At 36.5% G+C, this 23329-nt stretch overlaps 1 protein-coding gene across 3 annotated transcripts in view; it reads right to left on the minus strand.

Annotated features, from left to right (window-relative positions):
- Positions 1–23329, minus strand: part of DIAPH3 (diaphanous related formin 3) — a 199533-nt gene that overhangs the window by 107790 nt on the left and 68414 nt on the right. For all 3 annotated transcript variants that reach the window (XM_027650314.1, XM_027650305.1, XM_027650298.1), the window contains 3 exons: positions 13916–14011; positions 12875–12969; positions 9616–9717 (listed from right to left, as the gene is read on the minus strand). In XM_027650314.1, coding sequence (XP_027506115.1) covers positions 9616–9717; positions 12875–12969; positions 13916–14011 — 293 coding nt within the window. The remainder of the gene's footprint in view (positions 1–9615; positions 9718–12874; positions 12970–13915; positions 14012–23329) is intronic.

A 23329-nucleotide genomic window follows, 5' to 3' on the forward strand; every position in this document is an offset into this window, starting at 1 on the left:
CCCATACTTTTCTTTTTCCTTCTCAAGGCAAGGTCCAAGACAGTAATTCCTTGACAATTTCTGAAATCCTAAACTAATTTTGTTTTGCTGGGTTTTTTTCCTTAATAAAGAATATGTTATGGTTTCCAGATATCAGTACTTCTCAATGCAAGAAAAGAAGCAATAATATTGGCACTTCTCCAACAAAGTAATAGCCTTCATATAGTGGCATTAAACTCAGGACTTTAAATTGGAAATATCCCCCTCTAGACCACAGCGACACCTAAGGTTTTATAGAATATTTCTCAACCGTATCTAGTCTATCAATGTGAAAATTCCTCTGACAGTGCAAAGTTCCTAAGTCATATGGTACTGATCATCTCAAAACAGACTCTGAAAAGGGTAATGGTGACACTCCTTCCATTTTCAATATAAAGTGAAACTGAAGGCTGTCTAATCCAAATGGTTTGATATAGAAGCCAAAGAGGATGGAATTTACAGTCTCTTTTATTGGTTTTACTGTGACAGTAGAAGAAAATAACTTCAGGTGGAGTGAACATTTTATGTTACTAACCCACTTCAGAAATGTCTGCCTAGCTGTGCATCCACCTGATGATGTCCCATTGAAGTAAACATACTATTGACACTTTAGTTCATATATGAAATCTTGGTGTAAAATAAGAAATCCTTTCCACTAACCATACTTTGTTTTTCATCACAGAGCAGAGTACATAAACAGGATGTCTTTCAGATTAAACTAGATTGAAAATCAACTGTTGTGCTTTAGACCACAGGCTGTCCCCAGCCTAGTCCTAAAGTAAAACACTTAAAATGTACAGTTTGAACATTATTAGCTCAGTGCCTACTGTAGGCAGATATTCTGTTCTTATAATACATGAAATAGCATCCAACAACTGTGGTAAAATTCGTACTTACGTATGAATAAGCAAGGATAATGGGACTTGAATTTGAATAAGGCATTTCGCAGTGAAACAGAAATTCCTAAACTACACATAAAATTAACATAGTACTCTTACAACTTTACACCTAATTTAAGAATAACTACCTAAAAGAATATTAAAGTACTGGACAGAGGCAAGTGTCATGAAGTCATTCTCCCAGCTCCATCATAAAGAATCACCCTTAACTACTTTTCCTTGATTATTTTACTAGATTTGTACATGTACTATTACTTCTTAGCATATTGAGAACAATATTCCTAATTTTAAGTTTGGTTGTCTGGTTAGCCAGGAAAAATTGAGACTAGACTAGAAAAAAACCACAAAGCTTCATTGAAGTTATACAGATTTTTAATATTTGTCCCTACTCAGGGTGCAATAGAGATGATTCATTAATATTAAACCATAGAAACTAACAAAATGCAGTGTAAGGTGCATTGATTTTAAATGGTACCAAGCTCAAGACACTACAGAATCAGCAGAAGATGTATCATTTATTGAGTATTGGCTTTTCAGACAGGCAGATCCTTGATACTGAAATAATCAGATACTTTAGACCACAAAGATGTGTTGTACAAACAGGAGCATGCACCTATGCATAAAAGGTGCAAAGTTTTCATCAGAATCACTTGAACTACAATAAATTCAGATGTCCTGTATGTAAGTATGTAATTCTTAAGGATGAATGCAGAAATACATACTCTAAAAGATTAGAAACCGAAATGCCAGAAACACAACAGAAATGCCACAAGAGATGCTAAGAATTTAAGTGTTGCAATGTTGACAGGCTTCTTTTAATGCCCTATATTTTTTTATAATGAGCATATAAGGATGTCCGTAAGGCTACTTAAATCTTTATAGTAGAATCCTGAAAACAGACAATCCAAATAACTAAAAGGGAAGCTGAAGTAGGAACTTACACAAGTCAGAGAACTAAGTGTAAGGGTAATGAATAGCTCTATTTCTCAAGTAATAGCAAACAAGAATCGTTTGACTACATGCAAGTCCAAATGGGAACTGACACGAGTTGAGCTGCCCAGTAGTAACTCACAGATCTCACATCCAACAGCAAAGACAGTTTTTTCTCTCAAATACAGCATAAATCATGAGGCAACTACAAGAGTGTGCAATCTGATATATGTGTACTTTCAATGTCTCCTTTGTTGATGTCAAGTAAAGGAAAAAGTCTCAGAACTTACACTAACATTACATTTTGATCACTGAAGAGGATTCATTCCTGTCACAAGCTCATAGAGAAAAACACTGCAAGGGCTTCAGTTTCATACTTTCCTTAAAAGGATCAGCAGTGCTGAGGCTGTCAGACCACCTGTAAGTGTTCTCATCCAAAAAGTAAAATATCAGTTACAGTCGAGCCGACTAAAGAGAGTAAACTGGAATGGCATCCCCTGCGGATGCCTGTGGAGAATGTATGGCTTTCACCACTGCAACATCAGTGAACTCTACAGAGCGCAGAGGTAAAAAGTGTGAATCGCTGGCTCTTTTCTTTAGACTCAGGCACTTGAAAAGCAAAAAAAATCTTCAAATAAGGAAGGACTGATACTTTAACAGATGTTTTATCATGTTTAAAGAAGATAAAAGAACATGCTGCTCAGTTTGAAATGGACAGCCAACATGCCTAAATCTTGGTGAAGACCAGTAGCATTCTGGAAAGATCAAACAAAGTGTATGGGAAGTAAATTCACAATAAAAGAATAGTATTTTTGTTGAGATGTTTTTATGGTTTTGTGGAAATAGTACATCTTTCTTCACCTTTGACACACTCTTTTTTCTCAAATAAATGATAACAAAGGAAAGAACTGCCAACTGAAAATTAAAATTACTTACAAGATGTCAGAAAGTCTTTCTATACATATACACACACACATATATATGTATACATGCAAGCCATTGAGTTCATGACTTTTCAGCTGTATTAGCAGTGATAGAGGGCATGTTCTGCTACTCTGTTTCTTCAGTCTGAATTATAAACAGCTTGAATTTGCACTACTGACTGTCCTGCAAATCCAAGATTTTCCTAAAGGATATTCGGGTCAGAAACAAAGAAAATGTATTTTAAGTGACATAAGGTAATCTATCAATTACCTCCGAGCTGCATACAGGTAGCCTTCCCTTGTCTAGTGGATGACAGTGCATTGATACACAGTGCAGAAAATCCCTGGCACTGTTTAGGATTGCATTATGTTCAACAAAGATGGACCAGCAAGGTCAGTGAGCAGATCTCAGAATTGCCAATGGGGGCTACAACACAGCTGTCAAAACAAGCTGAGTTTACAGTCTTCATGCTGAAATTTGCAGAAAGGTATGTTCTACTAGGAAAAGAAAGGGGTTGGTTTTTTTTTTTTGCCTTATCCAAAAAATACAATTAGATGTACTGACATCTTGATTAGTCTGGAATGCAGAGAAAGCTTCTGTTTCTCCAGGTTGAATACAGACAATGATATTTTCCTAAAAAGGTATCATCCAAGAAGGGGCTGATTTTCCCAAATTCTTCTATTTTTAACAGGCCTAACAGATGTCTGAAAGGCTATTTTCATTAAAGACACATATGGAGCAGATGCCACTACACTGAAAAGCTTTCCTCATGGGAAACCAAGTCAGGACTTTAATATAAATAAAAAACATCTGTAAAACCTCTAATTCATACAGATAGAAAAAATAAATAAATTTACACCAGAAATCAAGGGCAGATATCATTGAGGAATTTAAAAATCAAATAATCCATCAAACCACATGGAGAAAGTTTCTGAAAGTAAATCACATGTAGCTGCATTCCATATGGAAAATCTGATCAGCCTAACTCCAAAACAAATGTCTCATTTTCTGTCTGGCTACTACCAGGAATCCATCTCCTAATGAAAAGCAAGTCTACTATACAGAATGTCCCAAAATATAGACCATGAAGGTACAGATGCATGATCAAGGTGTGGATGGGAATGTCTGAAAACCATGACAGCAGGTTTAATACTTCCCATCAGGTTAAACCATTGTAACAATTCCCACATAAAAGTGGAATTTCATATTACTTAGCTATTGAAGCAGTAGTAACAGACCAGCTGATTATGATGTCTTTGATGTGACAGACATGACCCATTTCAAAAAAAGCTCAGGCCTCCAGCAGATTCATATCGAACATCATCTTCTCTACTTACCCAACGAGGTATGTCCCAGTTAATTTCCTAAGCAGGAAGGTATGATGATGACACTACTGGTAAGGAAAAAACACTCCACTGTAGATCTTCTGTAGTTCTGTCGGTAGCGAATTCAGAAACGACTGGGGAATTTTTAACCATACGGTTATTTACTGTATTTGGAACTACAGATAATCTGTGGCAAAAACAGTCTGACATGAAATGTCACATAAGTGGATGCTGTGGAAAACAGCTTGCTTACTTTGAAGAAAGTTCCTCAGTTCTACAAAATGATCACAAGGAAAGCAAGCCCTAGCACTTGGGCAATTTTAAGATCTAGGGATTTAAGAGGTACTAACTAGCTTCAAGACTCTTTCAGCACAGTTGCCCTACACTAGCCAGTCATTTGAACACCTCACTTGATATAGGTGGCTAAATTCCAAGAAACTCTTGAAACCGCTGAGACTCAAAATGGTAGGATCATGTACTGATCACAGTCCTTACTCAAAACATTTGTTTTCCTTATGATGTTTAAAGCCCAACATGAACAGTCCGGCTAGCTTCCATTACTAGTGAAGAAAAAACATCAAATCAGATCCAGGACAGGTTCTCGAGACATTTACAGGAATCTGCAAAGTAAATGGCTGAAGGCACAAGATGGGGACCCTTCAGAGAAAACAGCCTTCCTCATCTGAAGTTGCAGAGGTATCTACCAAGAAGAAAACTCAGCTAGCCTATGTGTGTGCTAGAACAAATAACAACCACCCACTTAAACCCATCTGAATTAACATCAGACAACAGTTAAGACAAAATTTTTTAAACTAGTCTTTACTACTCAAAATAGTTTTACTGGAATTAAACAAGGATAAGAATAAGATCTGCTGGTACTGAAACATTTACAGGAGTACTTCTCTATAATTTAGCATCACAATCTTTCAGTGATGCAAAGGAAGTAACATAATCCAATCCAATCCAATGGCAATTGCAAACAGTCAGACCAGTGCAGATTACGATGGCCTCTTTCAGAAGGTATTTCTGGAGCTTTGTTCTCCACCCTTATCCAGGCTCAAGGATTGAAATACATCAACATTATAGGAGTTAAGGATGTTCTCCTTCTAAACAACTTCAGTAATTTGGCTGCAATTCATCATAAAGAATTTTTAACTCTCAGGGATGGTATATAATAGAAAGTTAATCTCTGATAACACTCCTGAAAAGGCTGAAAATACTGATAAAGAACACTGACAAGGTAGAGTAGCAAATACATGACATCTAGAAGACACAGAAGATAAGGTTTACCAATAGAAATTAGCTCAATCAAAATATCTCACAACCCAGATGCACCTCAACACTTCAGAATTTTAAACAAACCAAAATGCCCCTAGGTATGGCTGTATCCAAGCATCAAGTATTACAGAAAGACAGAGCACAGCTCTGCAGAAATAGTGATAGTATGATATTTTCCAGACAACAGTGAAAACAGATTAATACATTTTGAGTTACACTCAGTGAGGACATCCAGGTGAAACCACCAGCCGAATATGGAATTGCTCAATTTAAGTGTCTGCTGAATTATTTAAGACAAACTAGCCTTTATCAGGACTCACTCTAATCTTCAATTTACTCCAGTGAAATCTTTTCCTTTGGTACGAACTCATTAAAAACACATCCATCAACGAACAAGCTGTGAAGCCACATGAGGATCGCTTGCCAAATTCTATTTGGGTTAGCTATCAGTGTATTTCACTACGTCTGAGCATTAATTATTTCTGAAACAATATTTTGTAATTCCCTCAATTTTATCGTTCAGTAAATGTAAGTGATCAAGGAAAAAATTATTCCTTTTTTTCACTATCAGACAATATGTGAACAACTTTCCAAATATCTCAATTCATAAGAAAAGAAATAAAGCAGGAGCTATCACATGTGGCTTTCGAGACAGTATTCTCACGTGGGAGACTGCTAGTACACTTGCCTACACGCAAGGTCAAATGTCTACTAATAGCATCCTGTCAAGTATTAGCAACTTTTTAGACCAGAATTGTTTATAAAGAACATCAAAACTGTGATTTTTTTTAAACACAATTGTATTTATGGATATCAAACCACATAATAAATTTAATATGGTCCAGGACCATATTACACTACTAAGGATTACAGGTACTGATGAGTCTACATAACATCATAGAATGTTTTGTGTTGGAAATGACCCTAAAGATCATGTAGTTCCAATCATCTGCCACGGGCAAGGACACCTTTCACTAGACCAGATTGCTCAAAGACCCAACCAACCTGGCCTTGGACACTTCCACGGATGAGGCATCCACAAATTCTCCAGGCAACCTGTTCCTGTTGTACCATGTTGGAATTCAGTACTGGATTCAGCTCCATACAGCGTTATCAAATCAGAACTAGTTTTTGGAATGGTTCCTGGTGCAACAAGCAGTTAATACATGTTGGCATGAATAGGCCTAAAGCCTTAGCATTACTGTGTGGGCAGGAGAGGGAGGAGAGGTAGATGTGTGCTGCTTGAGAGTTGGGGAACTACAGTTTCATAACACTCTAAGCTGAAGCAGCAAGAAAGCCTAGCCTGTCATAACAGCACACAATTCTCCAAATGATTATACTTTTAATATTATGACACTCATGTAAATAAACTGCATCCCAAAATAACTTGGGGAGGGTGGAGGCTAAGATCTGGAGCCACCTGATAGGGGACCAAACATTGCCATGCCCCTTTGTGACTCCAAAAATGCCCTGAGACATCAGAGCTGGAGTTGCAGTGATGCCTGCTCGACAGTCAAGTTCTGAACCCTGGAATATGCTCGTACCCAATTTCCCTATAAATAATATATTGAACAGTGGTATGGCAATAGTTCACCAATCAAAATCCATTAAACAGATTACTGCCCTTTAGGTATCAATCATGATTAATAATTCTGACTACTATAACAACTTCACTGAATACAAATTAGATTAACATTACTAAATGACCTACTCTTTAAACATTGGTTTTTTGATATGATGACAGACAATATACTGAAAATTAGAAAAAATATTCTCTAAACCAGTACTCTTTTCTCAGTAGGAAAGAACTAACTGCAAAATAAATGACTATTGCTAAAGGTTAGCAACAAAACACAGCATTCAATATAACGTCAACTTAAGATAATGAGACTAAACTAAGTTAAAGCACTTCATAAGATGAACAGAATTAATACAGCTTTCCTAAAATAGTTCATGAATCTGTGCAAGCCCCGCCAGAAAAATTAACCACAACCCCAAAACAAAAATGAAACTCCACAGTAACAGGTGATAATATCTATGTTCAGAGACATCAACCTGAGACATCAGTGAAAGAAAGAACCTACAAGAAAATAAAGTAGTTTATCAAAAGCAAACCTAGTCTGGAAGAGAAGATAAGGGCAATAAGGGATTTATTTTATACTTACTGCTGAATGAACAGAAAACATAAAAGCGATAAATAACGTTTAAAAAAGAGAACGCATAAACCACAAAAGCAACCCATAGAGTCACTACAAAAAAACACCTCACAACCAAGAGATAAAAAACCAACCAACAAAACAAAACCCCAAAACCACAAGCCACACTCATGAAGGGAACCTGAACCTCTCTTTAGAGTCATGCCCTCAATGTCTTTAAGTCAACAACAAATGTTGATCAACTTAGCTTGAAACTTGTAACAGTCACAGCAAGCCAATATCTCACTGTCTAGCTGTTTCTTTCAGAATACCGTATCTTGGCTTTGAATTTAAAGCCAGAAAGATAATGGGTTTCCATTATAAAAAAGAAATTATTATCACACAAGTAGTAATTAGTCATTTACTCAGTATTTAGGCTCTTCCTTGGGAGTCCAACAGTTTAATTGTTCCCTTAATCACAACTTTAGAGCAATTTAACATAGGATCTCCAAATTCTATGAAAAAACATAAGACACTCCTCATCTAAAAGATAAAACTTCAAGCCCTGTATTGTGTCTTAGATTCTCCTCATTTAAAACATAGAGTGAAAAATGAGGCATAAACCAAGATTTTTAAGGAAAACAAAACAAACAAATGCAGCAAAATTCTGAAGATTCATATTAGTGCCAACAGCAGTACCTAAAGAAATGAGTAGAAGTTCTCAGCCCACCCCCTAAAACAAAAGATACAAGAGACCCAAATGAAGATTGAAGAATTTTGATGAAAAGCAAATGCATAGGATTTAATATTCAAAGAGTGAAAAAAGTGACTTATTCAAAAATCTTCTCCTTGAACAGAAATGAAATGTGTTTCATGTTAAAATCTGGTTGAAGTTTGTTCTCTGAAGTCAGCTCTACTAGATGCATAGAAGGTGTGAGACTAGAGAAATTGCGCTTAGTGATGGGGTTTGGTTTTGTTTGTGGATTTTTTTAATGCTTTGCATGGAAAACTAGAGAAAGGAGGGACTTGCAATTTTCAGTGGGAAACTAGTTGTTCCTTCAGAAAAGAAGCTCCACAAATTTTTGAGATATAAGAACTCATTATTTTATGAAATGTTTTTCTGAGTTATCACATTACCTCAACTTTTTAAGACAAATTTATCATATAAGTTGGGCCACATGCAGCAAAACTCTACCTATAGTGTTTCTCACGTAGCTCTTCTCATCAATTGACAGTCCCATCTAACTGAATAGGTATTATTCCCTCACAGGGAAATTCCCTGAGATGAGATAACAATGACCATCTTAGCTTGAAACTCTAGGAATGGACAAGAAAAATCAAAGACTTACATAGATATGTGCATCAGGAAATAATATAGCATTACTCTGAGTTTGCCTGGATGAAATAATTACCAATTATGAATTATGAGCTATATAGAAATTACATGCAAACCGTATTTTCACAAAAGGCATCAAGTCCCAGCACTGAACTAGCAGTATTTTCTTTTCTTACTTCCAGTCTTCTTCTGTTAATTCAACCTGGAAGATATTACAAAAACATCTTCCCACTAGGAAGGGAAAAAGTGACTACATGAACTCTTGACACAACATGCTATAAAACATGGGAGGAAGTGGACAGAATACAGTAACGTGATCAATACTAGATTATTTTCTTCTACTTTATATGGAGGATAGGAAGAAAAACATCAGTGCAGAAAACTTCAGTGAAAAAGTTAAGATTTATTAATGCAAACAAAAGTAAAACCAAATTATTTTAGCTATAGAAATTCAAAACCAGCCCTGTATCTCCAGTGAAATATTGCCACAGGAAATGCAAAAATCTTTTTGATTTGATTTTTTTTGCCAATAAATTACTTCTTTTAAGAAAAAGAGAATCCGAAATCATTCCAACAGTAATATTTCAACAATCAGGTTTTCCTCATCCATGGATATGTCCAATAAAAGTCCAATTGAAAGGCAGTATTTCTACTCTTCTCCCAGTCTGGAACCTCTTCACACTTAAAATAAAGCAGCTGTCATTTTTTCTATATTATATTAAAACTGTATTTCAATAAAGGACAAAAGAAAAGGTGATAATAGAACTCACCACAACTCCGAACTGCTCTGGCTCAGACAAATTTTTATACTCGCTCTTGAACTTGGACAATGCATTCAATTGTTCTTGTTCAGGAAGGTGTTTTATTAAATTCTATAAAGAAAAATAAAATAGGCTTAAAAATCTTGGATTCTATGTTGCTTGTATTATTGTAAGCAAACGGTATTACATATGCATCATTACCATGCACTCCAAAGACAACACTCTTCCCTGAAGGCAATAGAATGTAAATAGGTAACACACAAAACTAACTGAGAGTATAAAAAGCAAGTGATGCAATACTGCAAGCTAACACCTTTTGCTAATTCTACAGATGTTTTTGTATTGTTTTTTAAACACTATTTTTAAAGAAAGAATATGCTTAACAGGCACTATGAAACAGAGCACTATGAAGCAAATAGAACAAGAATTTCAGTGTAACATATCCACCTAATGGAGAGCAAGAATTACTAATGCTAGACAAAAAGTATTTTCAAAAAGGATAATTTATTTTCTAATATTTCAAAACAAAAGCTTAAACCCATTACACTTACTTACATTACTAGTCTGAAAACTTTGCTCGAAGGGGGAATTCAGAGCTGGGATTCAGCTCCAGCTGAATTTATACGTCCCTATGGGGAAGTTGGGCCCTTACATAAGTGACTGTCTTGTGAACACAGGTAAGGGAATCTAAACATTTCACAGTCATCTGTTCATCTGAAGAATCTTCTGACTCCCTGGAACTTCCTGAACACTTGGACATGTATATCTACATAGAGGCACTGACAATTAGGCACCTGAACCCCACTCTAATTAGATCCTTCTAGGTTGGCTAAAAGCAGCTTTTCTGAGATTCTGGAAGTAGAGAACTTCTCAAACATTTAATTATGGTACATAATTTGAGTCAATAGCTCAGTTCTGTCCCTTCCCAATACAACAACTATAACTACTAGGCAACTGTCAGTCAGTCCCCCTAGCCTGCTATCTTTCTCAGCTTATGACTCTTGTGTTTCTGGTTACACATTGGCTAAGTTTCCATCACAGTGAGAAAAATATAAGAGAGATTGTTCTTTCCTAAAACACTCCCTCGTCTACTAGTAAGATCACTCTTCTGAATGAAACTGAAAGTTCAATCCTTTTAACATCGAAGCCAGTCAAGCAAACAGTCATCCCACTAGCTACTACTGTATTTCAAGAAAGAATCAGAAAAACTGACTCCAGCACTTCTCCATTACTTGACTGAAAAGGCAGACATTTTGGTTGTCAAAATCTCTTTTTTTACTCTTCAAGTAAATAGCTTTGGTGATATACAGTGAAGAGAAAAGAACTTATTTAAGTTGGTAGACATGATCTCCATCTGAAAGTCTTTTAAAGAAATCCCTAATTTTATCCACTAAAGATCCCAATATCAGTTAGGATATAAAAATTACCTCTCTGGGGCCAGAGAGTTAAAAAGCCATGCCCGTGCTTTGCTTAACATACTCCCCTAGTGTAAGAAGAAAGAATTTCACTTTTTAAGTAATAGCCAAAATATAACCCTAAATCAGTAGACTGCTTCAACAATGTCCATGCTCAAATAAGGGTTTTGCTAAGAAAAAGGAAAACTACTAAAAATCCATGAATGATGATGCTTGAAACAATAATGTAAACTTAAATTTTATGAGTTTGATTTGGACATGGTCAACCTGCTTTTCAGCATGACAGCAATCATATATATATATCCTTGCCATTATAATGTTTGGAAAATATTTTTGTATAATCATTTGGCAAAAAAATGCAATCTATATTCTTGAGTCAGTTAAATGACTGTGTTCATACAGGACATTGTGAGCTTTATCACTTGTATCCCACTACACTGACTTTCACATAATCACAGCAGTTGCTTCTCTTACCCTTTACTTAAATAAAATTGTTCCCTCCCCTCCAAAAGCAAACACAAAAAGATTCAGACACTGTCAAAACCACTTTGTACTCAATTTTGATGCCAAGAGAGGTTATGGGATACACTGACTTTCAACATACTTTACTGGTAATATGAATTAATAGAGCCACAGGATGATCAGTATAGTGTCAAAAGTATCTCCTATTATTGTTAAAGATGCCTACTGCATAGCTACTACAGTGGGACTAGGCTGTCTTAGATGCTTTAAATATACAGAAAATCAGACATTCTATATCCCAAGGCATATACAATTCTAATGAAAACTAAAGTCCACAGAAGAATTTTAAATTAATAATATAAAATAAAAAAATTCTCAATGAAAATAAAGTTTCTCTAATCAGCTTATTGCAATTTCACATAAAAGTATGCAATTAATTAATTAATTATCCATTAATGGTTTGATCTTCTTTCTCCCCAGAGTCTATATGCAAAAGTATGTTTTGCCTTTTTTAAATATTACATATGGTAATTATCTAGATGACAGTTTTTCATAATTCTGATATATAATATTTATTTATTAAAAACTGGTTGCTTCATGTAATTATTGAGTATCTAATGTTGCTAACAAGCTAAATTTTAACCATTGAAAAACAGTGCTAAGATCAAATAGCACAAGAGAGTCTCAGAACAAGCATGTACTGAGACAGAGCCCAAGCTGAAAATAACGGCTTAGCATATTCTACCTCTCAGCTTTTCAAGCTACCATAGAGAATTTCTACTATTATACAAAACAAAAAAAAGTGTATTGCAGCACAGAAGAGTCCTGCACAAAAGCCAGGAGAGCAGGGCCCATCATGTACAACAGTAACTTGGGAAGACAAACGCCATCACTCCAAACAGGTCCCCCCTTCCTCCTTCTTTCTCCCACTTTATATACTGGGCATGATGTCATATGGTCTGGAATATTCCTTTTGTCAATCTGGGTCACCTCTCTTGGCTGTGTCTCCTTCCAACCTCCCATGCACCCCCAACTTTCTTGCCAGCATGGCAGTCTGAAAAGCAGAAAAGGCCTTGGCTCTGTGCAAGCCCTGCTCAGCAATAACGAAAACATCTCTATATTATCAACCTTGTGTTCAGCACAAATCCAAAACACAACCTCATATTAGCCACTGTAAAGAAAACTAACTGCATCCCAGCTAAAAACAGGACAAGCTACTTTCATAAAAATATTAGCATTTCAAATATTGAAAAATTTACAGATCACAGAAAAAATATTCTTGCAGTTATTTATTAGCCTAAGTTTACGTTGAGAGATCTTTTAGCTATAGTTTTTTATCTACTGAGAAGCTTCCCCTGAAATATTGGGATTTTAAATGTGTTTTTCCTTACCTGAATCATGGACTCTGATAGTTGTGTTTCATCTACTTCCAGTATCATCATTTTGATTTCCTCATAAGGCACTCGGAAAGATCCAAGGAAAATTGCTAAAATAAAGATTCCACAAATAACGAAAAAAGCAAGACAACAATCTTGTTTCTACTTACAAAACACCAGTAAAACAGGTTTTAGCATCTTCACATTAACAAACACTATGCAAAGTAATATAGGTAAGAGATAATAATTTTTAATGCATTTTTAATTACTGTGCTACTTCAATTCCAGACTTCTACATCCATTTGTTATGCACAACATCTAGCATCACACGAGACTTCCATAAGCAGTCAGTGACAAGTCTACTCTGAAGGAGAATCACTGCTGTTACAACATTTTGTGCTGAGGTGACAATTACTTTTTTTTCTTCAACAGTCTTATAAGAGCTTTCTCTTAAAGAAGCACCATGACAAACCAAAACCATATAAACAGAAAACAAAATGGTCTTATAAACACTCCTTGATCTTTCACTATAATCCAATCATTTCCTATTTTATCCCTGCTGGCATTTAGGAACCTAGACTTCATAGCACTCCACTCTGCCAAAACTTTATCTTCTTCATTTGCATATTATTGCATAATTCTGACTATTACCTATATCCTACATAGTTTATTTCTATAAAGTATATGAGATGGCCAAACATCCTGCGGACATTATTGTCCTTTTTTGCTGGGGCTTGGGGGGGAATGCTGGGGGAGGGCAGGCAGCATTCCTTGATGAATATGATGAAAATATAGATAGAAAATTAGATATACAGCTGTATGCTTGAACTTCAATATATACAGTCTTGAACAAGGAATAATCTTTAACTGTTTTCTGGGGTTTTTTAAGTGTTTCAGTTGTATCAACTCCCAAGCTTGGGCTTAAAAACAATATGCACATTTTCTCACACACTTTAAACAAGAAGTGGTTACCAGACAATCAGACGAGAGAAAGACATTTATATGGAACATTTATGCATTACTCTGTGAAAAAACAAACCTCCAGAATCTACTTACACAGATTCTGCGCAATCTTTGGGTCCAAAACTTTTAATTCTTTGATTCGTTTCTTAATGGATTTCTTTTCTTCAAAATCATCCTCCTCTCTTTTTACTGACAAAGTAAACACAAATACACTCACAGTTAATTCTTAATATTTACATAAAACACTCATGAATTCAGAAAGCATATTTACTATCAAGCATAGACAATTCACAGTGAAAAGAACACGTAATAAAACACACAGTCAAAAAATAGAGAGGTTTTGTATTTATTGCTTGTATTCTCAAAACTTTAGCTCTTCAGTCAAATCTGTCAGCATGTTAGCCTTCTAGATTTATTTCTTTTTTAATATATACAACCTGAGTAAAGACTCTAATGTTAACTGTACAAATATGCTGGAGTCATATTTAAAATATCATGCAACATGCTTCGGTCACCCTGGCCAGGTTAGCATTCTGAACTGGATTTTAACAATAGAAAATCTTAAAAAAATATTTCAATATTTTTATTGAAATATTTCAATATTGCTGAGCAATAAAGAACCAACCTAAAATCTAACTATTTTTTGACTGCTTTTGTCTATATGTACCAAAATCATCAAAGACTGGCTTATTAAAAAAATAACATTACCTTAGAATATAAATGAGTATATTCCTCCAAAAAGATGTACTTTTAAATATATAATGTAATCACACTTTTACAAAATACCACAAAGTAACTCTATATGTTAATATTGCTGTAAATTCTGGCTTATTCCTTCTTTTCAGAAAATAATTCATAAAATAGGAGTTACAGAATGTATTATGTAAGCTGAATTTATTTCTCATTATTTGCACATTGTCATAAGAATTTCACTTAAAATAACAGCATAGGCTTGCTAAGGTATTAGTAGGGACCATTTTAATTATTATGTAAACAAACTAAAAGACCAAACTCACACAAATCTTTCTTAAATACAATCTGGTTGTCCTTTTTTTTTCTCCTTTCTTCCTTCCTTCCCCAGCAGAAATCTTCAGTGTCAAATGTCATTTACCCAATGTACTGCTACTGTTTAATTCTCTATACTATTTCACAAATGAAATTAGTTTCCAAGCTTTTACAGTATGATTGTTCCAAATTGTTATTCATGCTTCATATATCTGAGAGTAGAAAATATGCTATAATGATATGCTACTGACTTCCAAAGGAGATGGATGTAGATGAGAAGTCCTGTCAAGAAGATGTAGGATTAAAATTTCTGGCTCACTGATGATTCTTGACAAAACTAGGTGTAAACATGAATTATCAAGAGGATTTCCTTGAGTTGAAATTAATTCCAAAAATGTTAACAGAGATATTTGAGAGCTACATCATTCTTAAAAAGTGTTTTTCTAAGCACAATAAATTTTGCCTTAGATTGGGACACAGAACAAATGACCTCGAGGTCTTTGAGCTTTGTTGTCTAGGATACAACCAAAGAAATAAGGACCTAAACACCTCACACAGGGATTGAAGGAACTAGATTCAAGTCCCTTCTGCATTGATGGAAACACAGATTTGAATCATCTCACTTTTAATTCCCTACACCTGCTAGGCAGCATGATGCTCTTGTGGACATGCCACAGTGCAGAAAAGAAACTGGTATTCTGAAAAAATGAAATCACTGAGCTAAGACATAAAGCAGTTGTTGGAAGAAGGAGTGACAACCAGAGTCCTGGCAAAGGGGTTACGCAGCTACACACCCTCATCTTTTGTCTGTCTTAGCACTCTACCCACACAATCCCATTGGCCTTGAATTCCTTTTAGCACGGATTTAACAGAATAGTTAGCATTCTCCTGTACCAGGAAAACTACACACACTGTTTACTACACATGCAAAAGCAAAAGTAGGTTTTAACTACCAATGTGAGAACTCGATGTTCCATGTTCCAATGAACAGAATGACATTTTAGCTACTGGATGAAGAGAAGGTTACCAGTAAAGGTTCACTTTTCCTGGTTATGCTTTAAGAAGAGCCCAGAAGGGCATGTCTAAGGGCTACAGATCTCAGAATCATGGGACCGTTTTCTCCTGCAGTCTACTTTAGCAGACCACTCAGATTTTTTAACAACTACATGCTGAAAACAGTCATTCTTAAAAGTATGATTTTGAGTTGCCTCTCTTGCTAGAATTGCAGATTCCCCTAGAAGACTTGGACATCTCTGGAGCAGAGGTTCCATGGCATCTTCATGCTTTATGTAACGAAAATATTGCAATGCTTTATGGCTACTTTGGAACTTGGCAAATCATTATTTTACAAGAAACAAAATAATTTCCTTTTCAGTCACAATAAACAGAAGTGAAATTATATGAATTTATTAATTTCCTTAAACTTGCCCTGATAGCCTTGAACTGGATACTAATAGGGGTAGAAACAAAAAAAAAAAAAAAGTTTGTTTTTTCCAGTACTAGAAAGAAATATTTATTCATTACAAGTCTTATAACAGAGATAATACACAGATACATAAACGTTAAAAAAAAAATCAACAGTTAAACAGGCACTAATTAACTCCCCACTTCCAAATCAAGAAACAGGGATGCAAATGAACTGGCTAATTCCCTCAGGAATTTTTACCCAAGAGGGCATTATGCACAATGCTACTGCACTACTTAAGGCATTGCAACAGTAAGGAAAAATGTATAAGCATAAAACATATCTACTCTAGGAAACTCATGCAGGAATTGTATGTAGAGTTCTACAATTATGCAACAAACTAAATTATTGCAAACTTACATGATACTTCTTCAGGAGAATTGAGGTCACATCCTTATGTAGGTGGCAGCAATAAGAAGCAGAGAATACATATTACTTGTCTTCCTTGTTTGAAATGTTGCACCTTCCAGTGAAAACTCTGATACGTCCTACTGCCTCTAGAAGTTTTTACCTCACTTGCTATTGTCCTGGTTTTGGCCGAGGATAACGCTAATTTTTCACAGCAGCCATGGCTGGGGTGGGGGGAGCCTGGAGCCATGTGGGCTTGGCCAAGACATTCTGCTATTCCATACCATCTTACGTCATGGTCGGGGGACAAGGAAAAGGTACTCTCCCTCACTTCCCAGAAGGGGTGAGGGGTATTCCTTTACTGGGGGAACAAGTGGCAAAGGGAGCAGTGAGGTAACACCGGTCCTGACCGGATGGTCTGTCCCCCATTGTTTTTCACTGTCTTGGGTCTGGGGGAAAAATGTAGGCGTGGGACGGTCTGTCTGACATGTTGTTCACTGTCCCAGTAGGTAAGCAATTTTTGCTTGCAAATCGCCCTCTTTTTGTATACTTTTGTTATTAATATTGTTGCTATTCCTGTTTGTTTTCTTATCCCATTGTTGTTTCCAGTAAATTGTTTTTATCTCAACCTGTGATTTCTGCATTTTGTACCTCCCACCAGAGCAGGGAGGGAAGCAAGCTGGGGGAGAGGGTTCAGTAAATTAGGGAGTGCCACTCATAAACCATGACAGCTAATTAACTTATAAGGTAGCAAAAAAAGGGGGAAAAAAAGGCCCCAGAAGCCTAAGAGACGTAACTATTATCTACTTCCAACAAGAAAAAAATGGAAAAATCCTTCCACAAGGGGGGAATTATCAGAAATATCTGAATAGGTGAAGTAAGTATCCAGACTAAAAGGCAATCAGAGAAAATAAGCAGTTAGATTTTCATTTGTGGAGGGTACTGGAATAGAAAGGAAAGTATACAGAATATAGAAAATGGAAATGTCTGCTTATACTGGAAAAAGAGACAGCAGCCCACTGCCCATTGGGCAGCTGCTGCAGAAAGGAGGTGACTATTGAGGGAAATAGATGCAAGATGTTATCACGCTAACAAGAGAAGAATCCAACCAAGGGATCTCAAAATACGCAGACAACTCTCATGACTCCAGAAGTTGGATCAACATAATAAACCACTAGCTTTTTTAAAATTACGTGTCTTATTTCAGGTATTATACAACTAAAAAGGAATCTTACACGTCAAGAACCGCACACCCTTTGAAGTTCTGTCTATATGCTACATCTATCACACTGAGGGGCATACACATGAACCAGACAATATTTTGCCAGTAGTACCAGACCTGATGCTTCAACTGCTCTGCCCTCTCAGGCTGGGACACAAAGTGCTAGAGCACTTTGAAACACACAGAATTCACGTTCTACCCTTAGCAGTTCCTCTTATCTCCATATACACAACCTTATTAACATGACTCTAAAATTAATAATGTGGTTGCCAGCATACAGATGGACAAATACCTCAAAGGATTTTTAGATATTAGCCAGATTGCTTTTACTTTCTCCTTCAAATATCTATCATGGCTAGGCTTTGCAAAATACGCATTCAAATGTAGTCAACCACCTCCATCTGATGGAGGCAATGACCTGACTGAAATTAGAGTTCTGAAAAGAGTGGTGACAGGACTGTTTTACAAACATCATAGTTGGAAGCCTACAGAATAGCACTTCATAAAAATGTGGACTGGATACTGTGGAGCTACTCTGTAGAACTCTGAAACAATTACATTCTTGGTAGGTGCCACTGAAATAATCTACATTCATGAATTGCTATGCACATTTCCATTTCTGCCACAGGTCTTGATATAATCTGCTATCCACAGTGTTTTTGTAAGAAAAATCATGTCTCTGCATCTGTATGCTAAATAAAAAAAAAAATCTTTTAAAATACATCATTCTGCTGAAAAAAAAAACAACAAAATACCCTTGAAATACAGACTTCAAAAGGAATGTACAGATATGAACATTTATTTTAGAAAATCTGAGTTCCTATTTCAGATGAAACTTGAAAACTAAATTACACTCAGTGGGTTATTTTGTCATTAAGTAACAGAGCATACAGAAAAACCATACGACCTTGCACCTTTCATAGCCTCTCAGCTAAGACAACAGTCATCTTACATTCTGTCTTCACTGAAAAAGGAAAGAAGAAGCCTGGAGTCATGGGATCAAAGGATGTACCCATACAAACCCATTGTAAAAGTAGATGCCTGCTTCATCTGTTTAGAAGTCTAATTCTTAGAAGTAAATGACAACTTATGTCCCATATAGTAGGATATTCATCTGAAAGACCTGTAGTCTTTATCCCCAAAAAGTTATCTGGAATCAAAGGAACAGATCTTTTATAAAAAATAAGGCTGTAGCTAAATAATAAATCCTGCAGAATTTCTTAGTTATTCAAAGCAAAAATTGGAGTACCTTTCTATAAAAGACAGAACTATAAAGGTTGCAAGGGACCTCTGGAGGTCATTTGGTCCAACCCTGTTACTCAGACAGGGTTATCTACAGCCAGGTGCCCAGGACTGTATTCAGACAGCTATGGAATATCTTCAAGGATGGAATGAGAGTCCACAACCTCTGTGGGTAATCTGTGCCTAATCTGTGAATTTTTTTATAATCTTGATAAGTTTTGCTGTACCTCTACCATACTTTTTACTAGAGAGAGAAAAGAAAATCACATAAATTCCCAAAATCCTATTTTACCAGTATATCAGTAATTTATTACATTGTTAACTAATTCTGCCATTTCTTTATGATTATCTACAATATGTCCTCCACTGCTATCAACTTTGGTAATTGTAGATCCTCAAGAACCAGAAACCTTTTTAAAAACTGTCATTGCATTTGTCACCTTTCTTCCTTTCCTCTGATGTTGGCATAGGTTCAAGTAATAGTTTACACAGCACAGTTCATAGCTCAGCTGTTTCATCCTTCAGTTCCCTTAGAAGTCCAGGGTGAATACCAGCTGGTCTTAGCAATCTGTTACTGTCCACTTTATTGACCTATCCTAAAACTTCCTCTACTGACCATACAATTTGTGTTTCCTGATCCAACATAGTGCTTTCCCCAAAGAACCACCTTGGAGGCCACTTCATTATCAGTCAAACAGAAATAATTCTAAGTTTCAGAATTTGGAAGCAGGAAAAAAGGGATGTTAGTCCTTCTCTTTTTTTAATTTGGAAGACAGATAAGAAGCAGTAAATCATATTTGTGTATTGCATTTTTATTAAGTCTTTATCCATGCTAAAAATTCAATCGTATGAAAATTTTAACATCCTATCTCTAAAGCAGTAAAGCAGTAAACATCAGAAACCTAATGAAGTCCATGGAATTAAAACACAAGCTTATACTCTTAAGTGAAACCCGAGTGAAAAAGAGACACTTAAAGATGTGGCTACTTACAGATTTTATGTAGCATTTTTTAAATGGTTTTAACATGGTGCAGTCTCCATATTTCCCTAACTATGCTCTGTTGTTGTTTTCAGGTAAGACTACTAGTAAAACTTTTATTTTTAATCTCTCAATGAACAGTTCACTACTTTGTTTGATCTCAAAGCTCTTTCAGTTTCACTAAGTAGTTTCTAGAAGCTGGACAATGACGTTTCTAGACCAAAGTTCAACATACAAGCTATTTTCAGTTGTTCCTACTGTGCGAGTTTTCAAATCATTAGTATTTATAATTATTGATTTACAGGAATAAGTAGAAGTATCTTTTTCCTTTTTATACCTTAATTCACTACACTGTCAAAATTGTTTCATCATAATCTTAACTTTCAATTTAATACAGATGTTTTCAGAGCTTGAGTTTTGAACATAGAGTAATCCAAATTTTTTCACCTTTGGAGAAGGACTTGGGGGCGCTGGTGGATGAAAGACTGGACGAGTCGGCAGTGTGCATTTCTAGCCCAGAAAGACAACCATATCCTAAGGTGCATCAAATGAAGTGCGACCAGCAGGTCAAGGGAGGTGATTTTGCCTCTCTATTCTGTCTCGTGAGACCCCACCTGGAGTACTGCATCAGCTCTGGGGTCCTCAGCACAGAAAAGACATGCACCTCTTTGAGTGGGCCCAGAGAAGGGACATAAAAATGATCAGAGAGCTGGAGCACTTCTCCTACGAAGACAGGCTGAGAGAGCTGGAGTTGTTTAGCCTGGAGAAGAGAAGGGTTCAGAGAGACCTTATTGCATCCTTTGAATACTTAAGGGGGCTTATAAGAAAAATGGGGCAGTCTTTTAGTAGGGTCTGTTGTGACAGGACAAGGGCTTTAACCTAGGATTAAAGGAGGGTCAATTTAGACTAGATATACAGATGAAAATTTTTTACAATAAGGGTGGTGAAACACTGAAACAGGCTGCCCAGAGGTGGTGAATGCCTCATCCCTGGAAACATTCAAGGTCAGGTTGGATGGGGCTCTGAGCCATCTGATCTCATTGAAGATGTCCCTGCTTATTGCAGATGGGTTGGATCAGATGGCGTTAAAAGGTCCCCTCCAACCCCAAGTATTCTATGATTCCACAAATCACAGTATAAAGACATAGCTGAGCACTGCTGGCAATAGATGGGAGTTCATTCCTTCCCTCAGACACTGAGCTTTTCTCTTAGTTGCATATTCTTAGAATTTATGAAAAAGCCAGCACAATAATCAACGTACTTTAAAAACTTGAACTCATAAAAATGTCAGAAAAATTATCAAGGGAAAAAAAAGTTTGTAATCAAAGTAGCAAGTTTAATCAACTTGTGGACTAATAAATCAGGACCAGAGTGGGGCAGACCATATAACCAGGTGCAGGGCAGGAGAAATCAGTCAGGCCTCTTACCTTCAGCATCAATGAACAGATGCATCTACCCCATTGCTAAAAGAGCACCATTCCATGATCCCAGTTGAGAAGCTTGCACTGCATCTGAAAAAAGCTGTCCACCATTTTCCTGACACTACCTTTATCTGTATAGTGAATCCCAGAAGCTAGTTTTCAGTTGTGCCACTTCCCTACACAGCCATGGAAACACCAGTTTTAAACAAGAAAGAGAACTGAACCCCTCCCAACTAGTAGCACCGGATTTGCCTGCCACTGAAATATGGTATAGAACAAATTCACAAAATTGGCTATCACATTAAATTAGAAGGATGGGAGAGAATAGCAAACTGGGATTACTAGGAAGGAGTTGGTGTATCCTGACTGAAACTGAATGAGGAATCCATGGTCAGCAGTGGACTGCAAAGTTACCCAGGCTGCAGGAGACCAAGGACATCAGAGAGAATAAACAGCACTCCCATATCAGCCCCTGAAGTACCTCAAAGCACCTGAAGTATGCCTGGAGATCAGGATGGGTCACTTCTACCAACCTAAGACATCAGATACTGGTATACAACTAGGCAGTGCAAGTATCTCCAGATCTCCAGGATGATGACATTATGCTGAATGGCAACCTGAAGGTAGCAGTGGCCTTGCAAGTCAAATGCCGGGGTTTGAACCTTCAATGCAAAACTGCTTACTCCTTGTTACAATCCCTGGGGAGCAGGGAAATCTGGGAGGCAAGCCAAAAATCAGACAAATCACTGGGGATTTCTCATCCTGCAATCTGCGGCCCATCCTCTGCCTCACATACCCCTGGATAAACCTGCTGCTCATAAACATTTACCTTATGTGATGTATGGGGACGGGGGAGAGAAAACAAAGGAATTCAAATCTATCCCTTACTTGTAAATTTTTGCAACAATAATACTAATTACTCTGTTATCTAATAAATGTAAAATAGGAACTCACGGTCCAAAGTCCAGGTCACTGCTAGAGCAAAGCACAACATACAAATTTTCTTAATTTTGTAAGCCTACCTTCAAAATATTGAGGTCTTTCTCTTAAAGATTCATTCACAAGGTAAGTGTGCCTGAACCTCTCTGATCTAGTTGTCCAGAACCAATCTGCAGTTTAAATTTATTCACGACTAGTTTTTACTTATTTCTCGTGGTTGAAATAATTCGTTACCCTTTCTAACACTCTTCTTAGAGAATAAGAAAACAGCTCAGCCCTACAACACGATCTTTGCTTTTTTAATTAAAGATTTCTAATCCATTTAATCTCTACACCTGACTATACCAGCAGCTTCTACGCATCCGTGATTTAATCTGTCTTGAGTCTGGGACAGTAGAACCGAAAGTCACAATACAAAGCATAGTTTGTAAACACATTAACAACAATGCTTCCCTACTGGAAACAACTCTGTGAAATCAAGGATTTGTTCTGCTCTTCTTCCTTGCCTTTATCTATTTTTTCAGTAAACAGTTGATACATACATATATAAAAACACACATATGTACATAAACTGAAATAAAAATCAGGGATTCTAGCACAAACCTAAAGTTTTTCTTTATACTGTTGAATTTCAGGCATAAGCACCTGCAGTTTTTAGGTTCTGCTTCCCTGACTACAATGGAAGGCAAGTTCTATGCCATGCTCTTAGACAATACCAAATGCATCTGATTGGACTGGAGAAGTGTTAGCTTATTTCAGACTGCTTCTTTCTCAGATGATTAATCACCAGGTTTCTTTGCTTTCTTCTGACATAGGTACACCTACACTCTTCATTCTCAAACACCACCAATACTCTGCCATCTTGTAAGTACTCAGTCAGCTACTG

This window comes from Corapipo altera, unplaced genomic scaffold, assembly GCF_003945725.1.
Source record: "Corapipo altera isolate COAL_440 unplaced genomic scaffold, ASM394572v1 0, whole genome shotgun sequence".
Lineage (NCBI taxonomy): Eukaryota > Metazoa > Chordata > Aves > Passeriformes > Pipridae > Corapipo > Corapipo altera.